The 17,000-nt window shown below is 49.7% G+C and overlaps 1 protein-coding gene across 1 annotated transcript; it reads right to left on the bottom strand.

The window, feature by feature from the left end:
* Positions 1-429: 429 nt before the first annotated feature.
* Positions 430-16,950, bottom strand: LOC311122020 (cAMP and cAMP-inhibited cGMP 3',5'-cyclic phosphodiesterase 10A-like; the record flags this gene model as incomplete). Its single annotated transcript, XM_084196448.1, has 6 exons — positions 16,901-16,950; positions 14,744-14,899; positions 13,813-13,985; positions 7,004-7,115; positions 6,277-6,357; positions 430-518 (listed from the first exon to the last, which is right to left on the bottom strand). Coding segments are annotated over exons 1-6 (659 nt in total), but the record flags the coding sequence as incomplete, so codon positions are not given.
* Positions 16,951-17,000: the final 50 nt, after the last annotated feature.

Here is a 17,000-nt window from a genome sequence, read left to right as displayed (position 1 = left end):
TCCATGTAATATATGCTGTGTGTAGTCCATGTAATATATGCTGTGTGTAGTCCATGTAATATATGATGTGTGTAGTCCATGTAATATATGGTGTGTGTAGTCCATGTAATATATGATGTGTAGTCCATGTAATATATGGTGTGTATAGTCCATGTAATATATGATGTGTGTAGTCCATGTAATATATGGTGTGTGTAGTCCATGTAATATATGGTGTGTAGTCCATGTAATATATGCTGTGTAGTCCATGTAATATATGGTGTGTGTAGTCCATGTAATATATGGTGTGTAGTCCATGTAATATATGGTGTGTGTAGTCCATGTAATATATGGTGTGTATAGTCCATGTAATATATGGTGTGTGTAGTCCATGTAATATATGCTGTGTAGTCCATGTAATATATGGTGTGTGTAATGTATGTTACTTACTTGCAGGCTTGTAGAAGAGGGCTAGACGGGGGGAAGAGCTCAGATAAGGTAGTATAACATGGGAGGGCAACAGCATTGTAGAACCCCACCTAGAGAAACAGAGGAGGATGTTAACAACTGCATTGTAGAACCCCACCTAGAGAAACAGAGGAGGATGATAACAACAGCATTGTAGAACCCCACCTAGAGAAACAGAGGAGGATGTTAACAACAGCATTGTAGAACCCCACCTAGAGAAACAGAGGAGGCTGATAACAACAGCTAGGTAGAACCCCACCTAGAGAAACAGAGGAGGATGATAACAACAGCATTGTAGAACCCCACCTAGAGAAACAGAGGAGGATGATAACAACAGCATTGTAGAACCCCACCTAGAGAAACAGAGGAGGATGATAACAACAGCATTGTAGAACCCCACCTAGAGAAACAGAGGAGGATGATAACAACAGCTAGGTAGAACCCCACCTAGAGAAACAGAGGAGGAGGATAACAACAGCATTGTAGAACCCCACCTAGAGAAACAGAGGAGGATGATAACAACAGCATTGTAGAACCCCACCTAGAGAAACAGAGGAGGATGATAACAACAGCTAGGTAGAACCCCACCTAGAGAAAGAGGAGGATAACAACAGCTAGGTAGAACCCCACCTAGAGAAACAGAGGAGGATGATAACAACAGCATTGTAGAACCCCACCTAGAGAAACAGAGGAGGATGATAACAACAGCATTGTAGAACCCCACCTAGAGAAACAGAGGAGGAGGATAACAACAGCATTGTAGAACCCCACCTAGAGAAACAGAGGAGGATGATAACAACAGCTAGGTAGAACCCCACCTAGAGAAACAGAGGAGGATGATAACAACAGCATTGTAGAACCCCATCTAGAGAAACAGAGGAGGATGATAACAACAGCTAGGTAGAACCCCACCTAGAGAAACAGAGGAGGATGATAACAACAGCTAGGTAGAACCCCACCTAGAGAAACAGAGGAGGATGATAACAACAGCTAGGTAGAACCCCACCTAGAGAAACAGAGGAGGAGGATAACAACAGCATTGTAGAACCCCACCTAGAGAAACAGAGGAGGAGGATAACAACAGCATTGTAGAACCCCACCTAGAGAAACAGAGGAGGATGATAACAACAGCTAGGTAGAACCCCACCTAGAGAAACAGAGGAGGAGGATAACAACAGCATTGTAGAACCCCACCTAGAGAAACAGAGGAGGATGATGACAACAGCATTGTAGAACCCCACCTAGAGAAACAGAGGAGGAGGATAACAACAGCATTGTAGAACCCCACCTAGAGAAACAGAGGAGGATGATAACAACAGCTAGGTAGAACCCCACCTAGAGAAACAGAGGAGGAGGATAACAACAGCATTGTAGAACCCCACCTAGAGAAACAGAGGAGGATGATAACAACAGCTAGGTAGAACCCCACCTAGAGAAACAGAGGAGGATGATAACAACAGCATTGTAGAACCCCACCTAGAGAAACAGAGGAGGATGATAACAACAGCTAGGTAGAACCCCACCTAGAGAAACAGAGGAGGATGATAACAACAGCATGGAAGAACCCCACCTAGAGAAACAGAGGAGGATGATAACAACAGCATTGTAGAACCCCACCTAGAGAAACAGAGGAGGCTGATAACAACAGCATTGTAGAACCCCACCTAGAGAAACAGAGGAGGATGATAACAACAGCTAGGTAGAACCCCACCTAGAGAAACAGAGGAGGATGATAACAACAGCATTGTAGAACCCCATCTAGAGAAACAGAGGAGGATGATAACAACAGCTAGGTAGAACCCCACCTAGAGAAACAGAGGAGGATGATAACAACAGCATTGTAGAACCCCACCTAGAGAAACAGAGGAGGATGATAACAACAGCATTGTAGAACCCCACCTAGAGAAACAGAGGAGGATGATAACAACAGCTAGGTAGAACCCCACCTAGAGAAACAGAGGAGGAGGATAACAACAGCATTGTAGAACCCCACCTAGAGAAACAGAGGAGGAGGATAACAACAGCATTGTAGAACTCCACCTAGAGAAACAGAGGAGGATGATAACAACAGCTAGGTAGAACCCCACCTAGAGAAACAGAGGAGGAGGATAACAACAGCTAGGTAGAACCCCACCTAGAGAAACAGAGGAGGAGGATAACAACAGCTAGGTAGAACCCCACCTAGAGAAACAGAGGAGGAGGATAACAACAGCATTGTAGAACCCCACCTAGAGAAACAGAGGAGGATGATAACAACAGCATTGTAGAACCCCACCTAGAGAAACAGAGGAGGATGATAACAACAGCTAGGTAGAACCCCACCTAGAGAAACAGAGGAGGAGGATAACAACAGCTAGGTAGAACCCCACCTAGAGAAACAGAGGAGGAGGATAACAACAGCATTGTAGAACCCCACCTAGAGAAACAGAGGAGGAGGATAACAACAGCTAGGTAGAACCCCACCTAGAGAAACAGAGGAGGATGATAACAACAGCTAGGTAGAACCCCACCTAGAGAAACAGAGGAGGATAATAACAACAGCATTGTAGAACCCCACCTAGAGAAACAGAGGAGGAGGATAACAACAGCTAGGTAGAACCCCACCTAGAGAAACAGAGGAGGATGATAACAACAGCTAGGTAGAACCCCACCTAGAGAAACAGAGGAGGATAATAACAACAGCTAGGTAGAACCCCACCTAGAGAAACAGAGGAGGATGATAACAACAGCTAGGTAGAACCCCACCTAGAGAAACAGAGGAGGATGATAACAACAGCTAGGTAGAACCCCACCTAGAGAAACAGAGGAGGATAATAACAACAGCTAGGTAGAACCCCACCTAGAGAAACAGAGGAGGATAATAACAACAGCTAGGTAGAACCCCACCTAGAGAAACAGAGGAGGATGATAACAACAGCATTGTAGAACCCCACCTAGAGAAACAGAGGAGGATAATAACAACAGCTAGGTAGAACCCCACCTAGAGAAACAGAGGAGGATGATAACAACAGCTAGGTAGAACCCCACCTAGAGAAACAGAGGAGGATAATAACAACAGCTAGGTAGAACCCCACCTAGAGAAACAGAGGAGGATGATAACAACAGCATTGTAGAACCCCACCTAGAGATACAGAGGAGGATAATAACAACAGCTAGGTAGAACCCCACCTAGAGAAACAGAGGAGGATAATAACAACAGCTAGGTAGAACCCCACCTAGAGAAACAGAGGAGGATGATAACAACAGCTAGGTAGAACCCCACCTAGAGAAACAGAGGAGGATGATAACAACAGCATTGTAGAACCCCACCTAGAGAAACAGAGGAGGAGGATAACAACAGCTAGGTAGAACCCCACCTAGAGAAACAGAGGAGGATGATAACAACAGCTAGGTAGAACCCCACCTAGAGAAACAGAGGAGGATAATAACAACAGCTAGGTAGAACTCCACCTAGAGAAACAGAGGAGGATGATAACAACAGCATTGTAGAACCCCACCTAGAGAAACAGAGGATGATAACAACAGCATTGTAGAACCCCACCTAGAGAAACAGAGGAGGATAATAACAACAGCATTGTAGAACCCCACCTAGAGAAACAGAGGAGGATAATAACAACAGCATTGTAGAACCCCACCTAGAGAAACAGAGGAGGATAATAACAACAGCATTGTAGAACCCCACCTAGAGAAACAGAGGAGGATAATAACAACAGCTAGGTAGAACCCCACCTAGAGAAACAGAGGAGGATGATAACAACAGCTAGATAGAACCCCACCTAGAGAAACAGAGGAGGATGATAACAACAGCATTGTAGAACCCCACCTAGAGAAACAGAGGAGGATAATAACAACAGCATTGTAGAACCCCACCTAGAGAAACAGAGGAGGAGGATAACAACAGCTAGGTAGAACCCCACCTAGAGAAACAGAGGAGGATGATAACAACAGCTAGGTAGAACCCCACCTAGAGAAACAGAGGAGGATAATGACAACAGCATTGTAGAACCCCACCTAGAGAAACAGAGGAGGATGATAACAACAGCATTGTAGAACCCCACCTAGAGAAACAGAGGAGGATAATAACAACAGCTAGGTAGAACCCCACCTAGAGAAACAGAGGAGGATGATAACAACAGCTAGGTAGAACCCCACCTAGAGAAACAGAGGAGGATGATAACAACAGCTAGGTAGAACCCCACCTAGAGAAACAGAGGAGGATGATAACAACAGCATTGTAGAACCCCACCTAGAGAAACAGAGGAGGATGATAACAACAGCTAGGTAGAACCCCACCTAGAGAAACAGAGGAGGATGATAACAACAGCTAGGTAGAACCCCACATAGAGAAACAGAGGAGGAGGATAACAACAGCATTGTAGAACCCCACCTAGAGAAACAGAGGAGGAGGATAACAACAGCTAGGTAGAACCCCACCTAGAGAAACAGAGGAGGATGATAACAACAGCTAGGTAGAACCCCACCTAGAGAAACAGAGGAGGATAATAACAACAGCTAGGTAGAACCCCACCTAGAGAAACAGAGGAGGATAATAACAACAGCATTGTAGAACCCCACCTAGAGAAACAGAGGAGGAGGATAACAACAGCTAGGTAGAACCCCACCTAGAGAAACAGAGGAGGATGATAACAACAGCTAGGTAGAACCCCACCTAGAGAAACAGAGGAGGATGATAACAACAGCATTGTAGAACCCCACCTAGAGAAACAGAGGAGGATGATAACAACAGCTAGGTAGAACCCCACATAGAGAAACAGAGGAGGAGGATAACAACAGCATTGTAGAACCCCACCTAGAGAAACAGAGGAGGAGGATAACAACAGCTAGGTAGAACCCCACCTAGAGAAACAGAGGAGGATGATAACAACAGCTAGGTAGAACCCCACCTAGAGAAACAGAGGAGGATAATAACAACAGCATTGTAGAACCCCACCTAGAGAAACAGAGGAGGATAATAACAACAGCATTGTAGAACCCCACCTAGAGAAACAGAGGAGGAGGATAACAACAGCTAGGTAGAACCCCACCTAGAGAAACAGAGGAGGATAATAACAACAGCTAGGTAGAACCCCACCTAGAGAAACAGAGGAGGATGATAACAACAGCATTGTAGAACCCCACCTAGAGAAACAGAGGAGGATAATAACAACAGCTAGGTAGAACCCCACCTAGAGAAACAGAGGAGGATAATAACAACAGCATTGTAGAACTCCACCTAGAGAAACAGAGGAGGATAATAACAACAGCATTGTAGAACCCCACCTAGAGAAACAGAGGAGGATGATAACAACAGCTAGGTAGAACCCCACCTAGAGAAACAGAGGAGGAGGATAACAACAGCTAGGTAGAACCCCACCTAGAGAAACAGAGGAGGATAATAACAACAACTCCCCTTCACAGATCTGATGGGACTGGATGGGAAAAGCAATATGATGGAAACTATGTGGAGTGGAGCTGTTGTTGTTGTTCTTTACACCTTCACCTGTCTCAGATCAGTAAAGGGGAGGGAACAAGGGCAGAGGGGAGGGAACAAGGGCAGAGGGGAGGGAACAAGGGCAGAGGGGAGGGAACAAGGGCAGAGGGGAGGGAACAAGGGCAGAGGGGAGGGAACAAGGGCAGAGGGGAGGGAACAAGGGCAGAGGGGAGGGAACAAGGGCAGAGGGGAGGGAACAAGGGCAGAGGGGAGGGAACAAGGGCAGAGGGGAGGGAAAAAGGGCAGAGGGGAGGGAACAAGGGCAGAGGGGAGGGAACATCTTGCCAGAATGAGACGCAGCCCAGGTGATGTTCATAGTGGGTGTGAGTAGGTCTTACCTGCCCCTGAGGAACCTCTTCCTTCTTATCTCTGTCCATCATAGGGATGGGCTGCATACCTATCTTCTTCATCTCATCCCCCTGTAGAGGAGAGGAGAGAGAGGAGGAGAGAGAGGAGAGGAGGAGAGAGGAGGAGAGAGAGGAGAGGAGGAGAGAGGAGGAGAGAGAGGAGAGGAGGAGAGAGGAGGAGAGAGAGGAGAGGAGGAGAGAGGAGGAGAGAGAGGAGAGGAGGAGAGAGGAGGAGAGAGAGGAGAGGAGGAGAGAGAGGAGGGACAGGAGGAAGACGTAAGATAGATATGAGGTAGAATGGAGGAGGCTATTGAGACTAAAAGACAAAACAAAGTGATGATATTTGGAGTAGTATGATCATTCCTTTGTCATAATCTATTCAGAATTCATTCATTCATTCATAATCATGTATTATGAAGGAATGTATTGACTCTATAAAGCAGTAGTACACTCTTAGAAAAAAAGCTGCTCTCTAGAACCTAAAAGGGTTCTTCGGCTGAAAAGAACTATTTTTAGTTTCAAGTGGAACCCTTTCACTAATACAAGGTTCTACGTGGAACCCTTTCACCACTAAAAGGTTCTAAGTAGAACCTTTTTCACCAACGAAGGGTTCTTATTGATGAGCACTATGAACCATTCATATGACGAATGAACTCTTTACCACACTTTATAACAATGAACAACACTTTACAAGTAGGAGTGAATTATACTACCGCACCTCGGCCCAGAACTCAGCGTAGATGTCATTAGCCGTTAGTCGCGTGATGGGCCACAGCTTGGTAACGGAACACAGGTCACATGCTGTCATCATCAGACCAATCACACGGTCCCTGGGGAAAGAAAAGTATTTGTTTTGATTTATTTATTATCTATTTCCAGATGTATCAGAGAAGATGTCCCCTGATTCTATTAGCCTTTTCTAACTGCTGTACCAACCCGAACAATACTGTGCTGAAACTAATATATATATGTTTTTAAATAGTCCTTTTCAGCAAGGTTCCAGCAACTATGGTGGATGTGTAACCATGGCAGCTCAGCACGGTTCCAGCAACTATGGTGGATGTGTAACCATGGCAGCTCAGCACGGTTCCAGCAACAATGGTGGACTTGTAACCATGGCAGCTCAGCACGGTTCCAGCAACTACACAGTTCCAGCAACTAAGGTGGATGTGTAACCATGGCAGCTCAGCACAGTTCCAGCAACTAAGGTGGATGTGTAACCATGGCAGCTCAGCACGGTTCCAGCAACTATGGTGGATGTGTAACCATGGTGTCACGGTTTCGGCCGAGGCTGCTCCTCCTCCTGGTTCGGGCAGGCTTCGGCGGTCGTCGTCCCCGGAGTACTAGCTACCACCGATCTATGTTTCATGTTCGTTTGGTTTTGTCTTTATGTTGTACACCTGTGTCTTGTTAGTCCTCGTTAGTGTCCTATTTAGTTCTCGTTGGTTGTGTTTGTCTTTGTGTGTGATTGCTCTTCTGTTTTCGTGTTGGAGCTACGTACTTCCCTCCAGTGTTTTGGAGAGGTTTTTCGCACGTCAGTGCGCCGTTTGTTTGACGCCTGTGTGCGCCGTGATTTCGCCTTCGGGCTTATTGTGCTTATTTTCTACGTGAATATTGCACTAAAGTCTTTTGGACTGAGCTTCTGCGTCCTGCGCTTGATTCATGCACCACACCCGCCTTCAGCACCCCTTGACACATGGCAGTGTAATGAATACTCGGACAGAGTGGTAAGATCCAATCGCAGAATAGCGATGCTTTATTAGAGTACAGACAAGGGAATAGCTTAATCGTAGTCGGGCGAGCTGTGGTCAAAACCGGGCCAGGCAGAGACAGGCAGAGGTACCAAGGGAGCGGACGTAGTCGTAGTCGAGGGCACAGGCACAGGGTCAGAGTACGGTAATCACTGGGATAAACAAGCAGAGGATTAAGCAATTCGGGGAGTCAAACAACAAGGCACAGGTCGGATACACGGGTAATCAAAAACAACAAACTCTCTCTCTCTCTCGGAACAAAATGCTTAGCAAGTCACAATGGAACAATACCTCGCACCGACTGAGCTTCTGAGCACACCTTATATCCTACACTAATTACTGACAGGTGTGCTCAGAACTCAGGTGAACCAGATCGAGTCTGATGACTCCCCCTCTCTGTAGATCGGGGAAGTGTCAGACTCTGTCTAGACCCAGCCAACCCCCGATCCCTTACAGTATCCCCCTCCCCAGGGCCTGCTCCTGACGGCCTTCTACCTCTACCGGGTGGTCTTCCTCTGGGTCGGGGTCCTGGATGATCTGGGTGTTCAGCGTGGAAGGTGGCCTTGAGAGCGGGGTCCAGTATGTCCTTGTCAGGGATCCAGGACCGTTCCTCAGGTCCATATCCCTCCCAGTCCATGAGATATTCGATGCCCCCTCGTCTCCGTCTTGACTCCAGTATCTCGTGGACTGTGTAGGTGGTGTCCTGTTCATCCTCCAAAGGTGGTGTAGTAGGTTGTTGAGCAATTGGTGGGTACATCGGGCTATAGTGGACAGCTTTCAACAGGGAGACGTGGAACGTAGGGTTTATCCTGTAGTGTCGAGGGAGTAACAGACGGTAGGTGACAGGGTTAATACGTCTCAGTACCTTGAAAGGCCCGATGTACCTGGGTTGGAGCTTCTTGCAGCTCCGTCGGAACCGCAGGTCTCGGGTAGACAGCCACACTCGTTGCCCGGGTTGATAAGTGGGAGTAGGTCTCCGGCGTCGGTCGGCGTAGGTCTTTTGCTGTTGTGAGGCCTGACTGAGATGTTGATGGGCCGTCTCCCAGACCTGCGCACTCCGACGGAACCACTCGTCCACCGCCGGTACCATCCCGGGTGCGGTATCCCACGGGAACAGGGGTGGTAGATACCCTAGAACACACTGGAAGGGCGTTAGACGTAGGGAGGTGTGAATGAGTGAGTTCTGAGCATACTCTACCCAAGGAAGGAATCGGCTCCACTCTTGCGGCTGCCGCGAACATTGTTGCCGTAGATACTTCCCAATTTCCTGGTTGAGCCGTTCTGTCTGCCCGTTGGCCTGGGGATGATATCCGGAGGTGAGGCTCACCGAGATGCCCAAGCGTTCGCAGAAGGCCTTCCATACCCGGGATACGAACTGGGGTCCCCGGTCGGAAACAATATCCTCCGGAACACCAAACTGCCGGAACACCTGGTTAAACATAGTCTCAGCCATCTGAGTGGCGTTAGGTAAACGGGTCATGGGTACTAACCGGCACATCTTGGAGAATCGATCGATGACCACGAGAATTACAGTATGGCCCTCTGATTCTGGTAGATCGGTAACAAAGTCCATAGCAATGTGCGACCAGGGTCGTTGAGGAGTTGGCAATGGCATCAGCTTACCCTCCGGTAGTGCTCGAGGCGCCTTGGACTGAGCACATACTGGGCAGGATAATACGTAGTCTCTGACGTCATCTGTGAGGGAATCCCACCAGTGTTTTCGACTGATGAGTCGTGTAGTTCGAGTGATTCCGGGATGACCAGATCCTAGCGACATGTGGCACCATTCCATCAGTTGAGGTCGAAGCGGAGCTGGTACAAACACCTTCGACACCGGGGTTTCTGGAGGGGCTGGTTCCGCTTGGAGGGTCTCCTGAATAGTGTCATCGATAGCCCACCTCACAGGACCAGCACGGCAACTCATGGGGAGGATAGGTTCTGGTTCCACGGGTCTTTCCGCGCACTCGAACCGTCGGGAAAGCGCGTCCGCCTTACAATTCTTGGACCCGGGAATATAAGAGACAGTGAATTGGAAACGGTTGAATTATAAAGACCACCTTGCCTGTCGGGAGTTCAGTCGTTTAGCACTGTGAAGATACTCCAGATTGCGGTGGTCCGTGAGCACTTGGAACGGATGATCTGCTCCCTCCAGCCAATGTCTCCACTCCTCCAGTGCTAACTTCACCGGCAGTAATTCACGATTTCCCACGTCGTAGTTCTGCTCGGCCGGATTCAGCTTCTTAGAAAAAAAAGCACAGGGTCGTGATTTGGGCGGCTCACCTTGGTGCTGGGATAGCACGGCTCCAACTCCAACCTCCGAGGCGTCCACCTCCACGATAAACGGCAAGGTAGGATCCGGCTGACATAAAATGGGAGCGGTGGTAAAGCGTTGTTTCAATGTCTCAAAAGCCCGCACTGCCCCCTCCGTCCATTTCAGACCACGACCCTTGTAGCTGGTCATCGCCGACAGGGGAGCTGCGGTTGTGCTGAAATTACGCACGAACCGTCTATAGTAATTGGCAAACCCTAAGAATCTCTGGAGCTCTTTCACCGTCTGGGGTTGAGGCCAGTCTCGTACAGCTTGCACCTTGGATTCATCCAGTTTTACCCCGTCGGGAGTGAGTATGGCCCCAAGGAAGGAAATCGTAGTGACATGGAATTCACTCTTTTCGGCCTTCACGAACAGAGAGTGTTGTCGGAGTCGGTCCAGAACCTGTCGTACATGGGACACATGTTCACTCAGAGAGTTAGAGTAGATTAGGATGTCATCAATGTACACTATAACAAAGCGATCAATCAAGTCCCTGAAAATGCCATTCATGAACGCCTGGAACACAGAGGGCGCGTTAGTAAGTCCATAGGGCATGACACAATATTCATAATGTCCTCGATGGGTGATGAAGGCGGTCTTCCATTCATCCCCCTCTCTAATGCGCACCAGATTGTACGCACTCCTGAGGTCCAGTTTACTGTAGATGGAGGCCTGCCCCACCTGCTCGAGGGCTGCTGGAATCAAAGGAAGGGGGTAACGATTTTTAATGGTAATATCATTCAAACCTCGATAGTCTATACAAGGACGCAGTCCGCCATCCTTTTTCTTAACAAAGAAAAAACTGGATGCGGCGGGAGACGTAGATGGGCGAATGGCCCCTTGCTGTAGTGCCTCATCAATATACTTGCTCATAGATTCTCGTTCCGGCTGTGACAAAGGGTAGATTCTTCCGCGAGGAGGTGTAGCCCCGGATAGCAGATCAATTGCACAGTCCCAGGCCCGATACGGTGGTAACACGGTAGCCCTCTCCTTGGAGTACACCTGCGCGTAATCCTGGTACTCTGTAGGAACAACAGTAGACACCGCACCCTGCGCATCCTCCACAGTAGACGTTTTGCAAGGTAGATTGAGGCACTCTGCCCTACATACCTCACTCCAAGCCGTGATATCGCCAGATCTCCAGGAGATGACCGGATCATGGGTAACGAGCCAGGGGTGGCCGAGGACTAGCGGCTCCCGTGGAGCGGAGATGACAAACAGAATGATGTTCTCATGGTGCAGGGAGCCCACTTGTAACTTTATTTCCTCGGTACGGTGCGTAATGAACCCAGTGCCCATGGGCTCACCGTCTAGCGCGTTGACTCGCAGGGGAGGTTGAATTGGGATAAGTTGAACTCCCAATTCCTCAGCGAGACCCACATCCATAAAACTGGCAGCCGCCCCGGAATCAATAAGACCTTCCAATCTGCGCACTCTCTCTCCAACAGATAAGGTAACTGGCACATACATTTGTTTAGATGTGATGTTGAAAACGTGATCTCACTCACCGGTTTGGCAGTTCCGAGGCGATATTCTGGGGTACGGTTTGGTCGTACCGGACATTGCCGAATGAAATGACCCGACTGACCACAATACAGGCATAGTCCGTCTTGCCGACGTTGTTGTCTCACCGAACCCTGTAGGGGTGACCGTCCCAGTTGCATAGGTTCCTCCTCAGATTCTCTCCTCCGCTCTGACGATTGCGTAGGACCAGTGACCGAGGGCTCCCGGACTGTGGATACCTTTATCAATAGAGATGGCGATGTTGATAAACTCATGTAGCGCAGTGATATCTCCCCGACAAGCCAACTCAGTCTGTACTTCTTTGCGCAGCCCTCTTCGGAAAACGGTGAGCAAAGCAGTCTCGCTCCATCCGCTACCGGCTGCTATAGTACGGAACTCTAAAGCGTAGTCGGCTACTGTGCGACGGCCCTGCTGAAGTTCGCATAGTTGGTCTCCCACGCTACGCCCAGATACTGGGTGGTCGAACACCTCTTGGAACAGTCTCTTAAACTGAACTTCCGCATTCAACTCGGGGACCTCAGCTGCCCAAAGCGCAGTAGCCCAATCCAGTGCTCTACCCGTAAGCAGAGAAATCATGAAATCCACCCTGCTACGGTCATCGGAAAACATAGTACGATTATACGACATATACAGGGACGTCTGGAGTAGAAACCCCTGACATTTGCCAGGTTCCCCGTCGTACCTTGTCGGTAGAGAAATCGGAGGTGCATGACGAGGACTGACCGTGCTCGGGGTGGTGCCTTCAGCCGCACCAGCGTTGAGTAGCTGCAGGAGTTCATCCATCCGTTTCTCCTGTATCTCCCATCGCCTCTGTAATTCCGCTGGATCCATGGTAAAGGCGAGGTATTCTGTAATGAATACTCGGACAGAGTGGTAAGATCCAATCGCAGAATAGCGATGCTTTATTAGAGTACAGACAAGGGAATAGCTTAATCGTAGTCGGGCGGGCTGTGGTCAAAACCGGGCCAGGCAGAGACAGGCAGAGGTACCAAGGGAGCGGACGTAGTCGTAGTCGAGGGCACAGGCACAGGGTCAGAGTACGGTAATCACTGGGATAAACAAGCAGAGGATTAAGCAATTCGGGGAGTCAAACAACAAGGCACAGGTCGGATACACGGGTAATCAAAAACAACAAACTCTCTCTCTCTCTCTGAACAAAACGCTTAGCAAGTCACAATGGAACAATACCTCGCACCGACTGAGCTTCTGAGCACACCTTATATCCTACACTAATTACTGACAGGTGTGCTCAGAACTCAGGTGAACCAGATCGAGTCTGATGACTCCCCCTCTCTGTAGATCGGGGAAGTGTCAGACTCTGTCTAGACCCAGCCAACCCCCGATCCCTTACAGGCAGCTCAGCACGGTTCCAGCAACTGTGGTGGATGTGTAACCATGGCAGCTCAGCACGGTTCCAGCAACTAAGGTGGATGTGTAACCATGGCAGCTCAGCACGGTTCCAGCAACTATGGTGGATGTGTAACCATGGCAGCTCAGCACGGTTCCAGCAACTATGGTGGATGTGTAACCATGGCAGCTCAGCACGGTTCCAGCAACTATGGTGGATGTGTAACCATGGCAGCTCAGCACCGTTCCAGCAACTATGGTGGATGTGTAACCGTGTTGGTGGTTATTTAACCTCTAACCTTTGTTGTAGTCCCCTGTATCTCAGTTGGTAGAGCATGGCGCTTGCAACGCCAGGGTTGTGGGTTTGTTTCCCACGGGGGGGCCAGTATGAAAATGTATGCACTGGATAAGAGCGTCTGCTAAAAGACTAAAATGTAAAATGTGGCGGTCCAGTGCTCCAGTAGTCTACAACTTAGACAGCTGTTTGTTTGTATGTGAGTGTGTGTGTGCATTCGTATGTGTGTGTGTGTGTGTGTGTGTGTGTGTGTCTGTGCCTGCGCTATGTCTAAAGTGTGTGTGTGTATGACCCCTGACCTGTGTTGGTGGTTGTTGAGGTCCAGTGCTCCCGTGGTCAGTAGCTCAGCTAGCTGTTTGCGGTTGCCGAAGTAGAGCGCCAGGTCTGTAGCGATGATGGCCTTGTGGATGACCTCTAGCACCTGCTCGTACTCACTGGAAGTCAGGTTGGAGAAAATATTGTGCCCTTCCAGCTATGGGAAACAAAGAGATCAATAAAAAGCAAAAGCTCCGCTTATGAGGCGTTCGGCTCAGCTTAGGTGGGTCAGCCAGAGGGTACATCCTGCGAGTACAATAGGTCCTGTAACGTTGAGGGTAGTTTGGGATACTTTGCAGGGTTGGGGTCAATTCGAAATTGAAGACAGTCAATTCAGGAAGTAAATTGAAATACCAATTCAATAATTGAAAAAGGCCATCTATTTTCAATGACATCTCAATAAATATAAAAGTAAAAGCTATTTATTTGAAAGGTTTTTCCACTTTTGAAGTATTAAATTCAAATGACTAACTGAATTAATAACTACCTTCAATTCGAATTGACCCCAACCCTGATACTTCTGTGAACAAGGATTCAGGGTACATGATCATCACCCACCAAAGATGAGGATTTGAATTGGGAGAGGACACCGGTTCATAACAGAGCAACTGTTAGGGGGGAATGTCTGAGGAGTGAAGATCCTCCTGGGGGGAACATTTAGAGGACGGCTGAGTAAGCGTGTGAGCACAGGGTGTGTGTGTGTGTGTGTGTGTGAGGTAGTCCTACCTGGGTGTGTGTGTGTGTGTGTGTGTGTGTGGTAGCCCTACCTGGGTGTGTGTGTGTGTGTGTGTGTGTGTGTGTGTGTGTGTGTGTGTGTGTGTGTGTGTGAGGTAGCCCTACCTGGGTGTGTGTGTGTGTGTGTGTGTGTGTGTGTGTGTGTGTGTGTGTGTGTGTGTGTGTGTGAGGTAGTCCTACCTGCAGGATGGATACAGTCTGGGAGAAGTGGTGCTGCTCCATAGTAGACGAGCTATACAGGGCAGCTAGAGGATGGTCAAACTTCTGAAGGTAGGTGTTACTGTAGCCTCGATGGTCCAGATCATGACATAGACAGGCTATCAGCAGACCCTTCTTCTGTTGATGGGGGAGAGAGAGAGGAGATGGGGGAGAGAGAGAGGAGATGGGGGAGAGAGAGAGGAGATGGGGGAGAGAGAGAGGATGGGGAGAGAGGGAGGGGATGGGGAGAGAGAGAGAGGATGTGGGAGAGAGAGAGAGAATGTGGGAGAGAGAGGAGATGAGGGAGAGAGAGAGGAGATGAGGGAGAGAGAGAGGAGATGGGGAGAGAGGGAGGGATGGGGAGAGAGAGAGAGGATGGGGGAGAGAGAGAGGAGATGAGGGAGAGAGAGAGGAGATGAGGGAGAGAGAGAGGAGATGGGGGAGAGAGGGAGGGGATGGGGAGAGAGAGAGGATGGGGGAGAGAGAGATGAGATGGGGGAGAGAGAGAGGAGATGGGGGAGAGAGAGAGGAGATGGGGGAGAGAGAGAGGATGGGGGGAGAGGGAGGGGATGGGGAGAGAGAGAGAGGATGTGGGAGAGAGAGGAGATGAGGGAGAGAGAGAGGAGATGAGGGAGAGAGAGAGGAGATGGGGGAGAGAGGGAGGGGATGGGGAGAGAGAGAGAGGATGGGGGAGAGAGAGAGGAGATGAGGGAGAGAGAGGAGATGAGGGAGAGAGAGAGGAGATGGGGGAGAGAGGGAGGGGATGGGGAGAGAGAGAGGATGGGGGAGAGAGGGAGGGGATGGGGAGAGAGAGAGATGATGGGGGAGAGAGAGAAGAAGGGGGAGAGAGAGAGGATGGAGAGAGAGAGGATGGGGGAGAGAGAGAGGATGGGGGAGAGAGAGAGAGGATGGGGAGAGAGATATGGGGGAGAGAGAGAAGATGGGGGAGAGGGAGAGAGGGGATGGGGGAGAGAGAGCGATGATGGGGGAGAGAGAGAGGGGATGGGGAGAGAGAGAGGATGGGGGAGAGAGAGAGGATGGGGGAGAGAGAGAGGATGGGGAGAGAGAGAGGATGGGGATGGGGAGAGAGAGAGAGGATGGGGAGGGAGAGAGAGAGGGGATGGGGAGAGAGAGAGAGGGGAGAGAGAGAGGATGGGGGAGAGAGAGAGAGGGGGGAGAGAGAGAGGGGGAGAGAGAGGATGGGGAGAGAGAGAGGATGGGGGAGAGAGAGAGAGAGAGGGGGGATGGGGGAGAGAGAGAGGATGGGGAGAGAGAGAGGATGGGGAGAGAGAGAGAGGATGGGGAGAGAGGGAGGGGATGGGGAGAGAGAGAGAGGATGGGGGAGAGAGAGAGAGGATGGGGAGAGGGGGGGGTGGGGAGAGAGTGAGGATGGGGAGAGAGAGAGAAAGGGGATGGGGAGAGAGAGAGAGGATGGGGAGGAGGAGAGAGAGGGGGTGGGGGAGAGAGAGAGGGATGGAGGGGAGAGAGAGAGAGAGGATGGGGGAGTGAGAGAGAGGGGATGAGGGAGAGAGAGAGGAGATGGGGAGAGGAGAGAGAGAGGGGATGGGGGAGGAGAGAGAGGATGGGAGAGAGGGAGGGGATGGGGGGGAGAGAGAGGGGATGGGGATGGGTGTGGGGGGAGAGAGAGGGAGGGGATGGGAGAGAGGAGGAGAGGGGAGGGGTGAGAGAGGGAGGGGTGGAGAGAGAGGAGGGATGGGGGAGAGAGAGAGGATGGGGGAGAGAGAGAGGATGGGGAGAGAGAGAGGATGGGGTGAGAGAGAGGATGGGGGAGAGAGAGGAGGGAGATGGTGAGATGGGGAGATAGGGAGAGGGTGAGAGAGGGATGGGAGAGAGAGAGAGGATGGGGGAGAGAGAGTGGATGGGGAGAGAGAGAGAGAGAATGGGGGAGAGAGGGAGGATTGGGGAGAGAGAGAGGATGGGTAATTACACATGGAAGTCAGCTACTGATTCTAAACAGGGTCAATTATATCTCTTCAGTCTACTCAGGAAGTAAAGTTCTTTAAATGACTGAATTGGAATGGAGTTGACTGCAACCCTCTTTTTAAACCTTGTTTTCTTTTAACTCTTGACTGACTATGTTATTGACAAACTGATAGACGGACAGAAAGACAGGCAGACCTCTATCTCAGTGAAGATGGCGGTGGTCTTCTGCAGTATGACGTACATACAGTGAGCCACGTTCACCGCGTGTTTCCAGTTGTGGTAGGGAACACGCCGA

Source organism: Coregonus lavaretus (genome assembly GCF_964263955.1).
Source record: "Coregonus lavaretus genome assembly, contig: HAP1_SCAFFOLD_9125, whole genome shotgun sequence".
NCBI classification, from domain to species: domain Eukaryota; kingdom Metazoa; phylum Chordata; class Actinopteri; order Salmoniformes; family Salmonidae; genus Coregonus; species Coregonus lavaretus.
The sequence above is the reverse complement of the archived record's forward strand: the minus strand, read 5'-3'. Positions and strand labels throughout refer to the sequence as shown.